General features: G+C 34.0%; 1 protein-coding gene across 1 annotated transcript; it reads right to left on the bottom strand.

Annotated features, from left to right (window-relative positions):
- Nucleotides 1-16: 16 nt before the first annotated feature.
- LOC115447681 lies at nt 17-995 on the bottom strand (the record flags this gene model as incomplete). The annotated part of the gene is made up of 1 exon (XM_037445111.1): nt 17-995. A coding segment is annotated over exon 1 (960 nt), but the record flags the coding sequence as incomplete, so codon positions are not given.
- Between the last annotated feature and the right edge of the window lie 979 nt (nt 996-1,974).

The raw sequence follows: 1,974 nt of genomic DNA, 5'->3' as shown, positions 1-1,974 counted from the left end.
TGTAGGTTATAAAAAAATCATACAGTAAGTAGAGTTTTGGACTTTCAGATTGCATTTCTTTATTTAAATCATTGAAGTATGGCAAAACAAAATGTAAAAACTCTAAGTATAGTTCTGTGGTTGGTTCCATACATTTATGAAGGATTGACTGAGCTGCAAGCAATCTGTCAGTTAATACAGCACTTTGAAAATATAGTTTCAATGCTGGTAGTTGTTCTAAAAGCCTTTTCACAACTTGTAACAAGGACAGCCACCTTGTTTGGGCAGGGTGTAAAAGTTTGTTTGGTTTAACATTTACAAAACATTGAAACTCTTTGTAGTCTCCAATGCGTTTTGGACTATTCTGTATATAGTAGTAAACGTCACGAGCAAAGTCCTCCTCCACACCTCGTGGTAACTTTTTGCAAGCATATGAGGCACAAAGGTGAAAAGATTGACATATACTTTTCATTAGAAACAGATTCGGAATATCTTTTGCAAATAATGTAGACAGAGAATGATGTTGTCCAAACATGGAATTAGTTCCGTCAGCTGCAAATCCAACGATATTTTCCTTATATGGAATATTCTTCTCTGTAAAATATTTTGCACATGCACTATGTAAGGATGTAGCTGTACCATCAACAACTGGTATTAGACATAAGAAACTATCTTCAACATGAAAATCAACTGCATTTCTAACAATAAGAGCCAAATGTTTAGTTGATGATCTGTCTGTGCTCTCATCAACTATCAGTGAAAACTTATTTTTTTGTAATACTTCAATTAATTGGTTTTCTGCTACTTTACCACTAACATTTGTAACAATAGCGTGTGCCTTTGTTCTTCCAAAAGTTAATTCTGATGCAATCTTTGAATCTTGGACAACTGATCGTATATGATTCTTTAGATCATCCGCTAATTTAAATGGTAGATTGTGCTCTGCTAAGAAACATATTGCATCTGAGAATGACTTTGATGCAGATTCAGGCAACATTGAAGTAATAGTAGGTTGAAGTATTGCAGCTGAGTAAAATAAACGCGTCAAAAGGATTGTATATTTAAATATCATGCAAGCTAGCTGTAAAAAAATATTCCTGAATAATGAAACTGAAACCACAAACCTTAACATCTGATAATTAAAAACTTACATGCACTAATCACAATAATAAAAAAATATTTACATTACCTACTTCTTTCTTACACTTTATTGGAAAAGCAAGTTGTAACAAACTTCTTAGTTAATTCCATAAACTTAGCAGTTTATTATTATGAAGAAATTTGTAATGAGTTGTCATTAGATACGTTGTCAAATAAAATAGTGCAAAGGTTTCTAGTAATGAGGTTTTACGATATTGACAGTGGGTGTAGCCCACTCTACGGGTTTTATTTTAGGGTCTGTCTTGTATATGATGACTTTGGAAAGAAGGTCTATCTATTTTTCAAATATTTTTTTTCATTCCAAATTTAATTGGTCGCGCTGGTAAGTGTACAGGTTGTGTTCGTGGTTTGATGTGGATATTAACTTGATAGTTATTCACTTTTCCAAGTATGCCATCGAAAAGTTGTTGGTATTTATTAAGTACTTGCTTAAGTGTTGTAGGTAATACTTTTTTAATTGAATAGACACTTTTAGGAAATTCCATTCCAAAGGTTTCGCTCCACTGCAAACCAAATAGCATTAGGTTTTTGCTCATATACAGTGCAAAGTCTGTCCCATATTTCTTTTGCAGTTTCACAGTTTTGGACTTGTAGCATTACCCCGCTACTTAATCTATTAACAATCACGCCCTGGGCCTTAGCATCGAGCTTGGTCCCCGTGGTAATTTTCTCCATCTTCTTTTGGGCACGTGTTTGAGCCGTAGACAATATCAAAGATATCCAACGCTTTTAAGAATACTTTCACTTGAAATTTCCAAGAATGCCAATTCGTCGCATTTTTCAGCAATATCCGGTTTCCCGATGTTTGGGGCGACAATATTCCAAATATTTCGC

The sequence above is a fragment of the Manduca sexta genome, unplaced genomic scaffold, assembly GCF_014839805.1.
Source record: "Manduca sexta isolate Smith_Timp_Sample1 unplaced genomic scaffold, JHU_Msex_v1.0 HiC_scaffold_1191, whole genome shotgun sequence".
NCBI classification, from domain to species: domain Eukaryota; kingdom Metazoa; phylum Arthropoda; class Insecta; order Lepidoptera; family Sphingidae; genus Manduca; species Manduca sexta.
The sequence above is the reverse complement of the archived record's forward strand: the minus strand, read 5'-3'. Positions and strand labels throughout refer to the sequence as shown.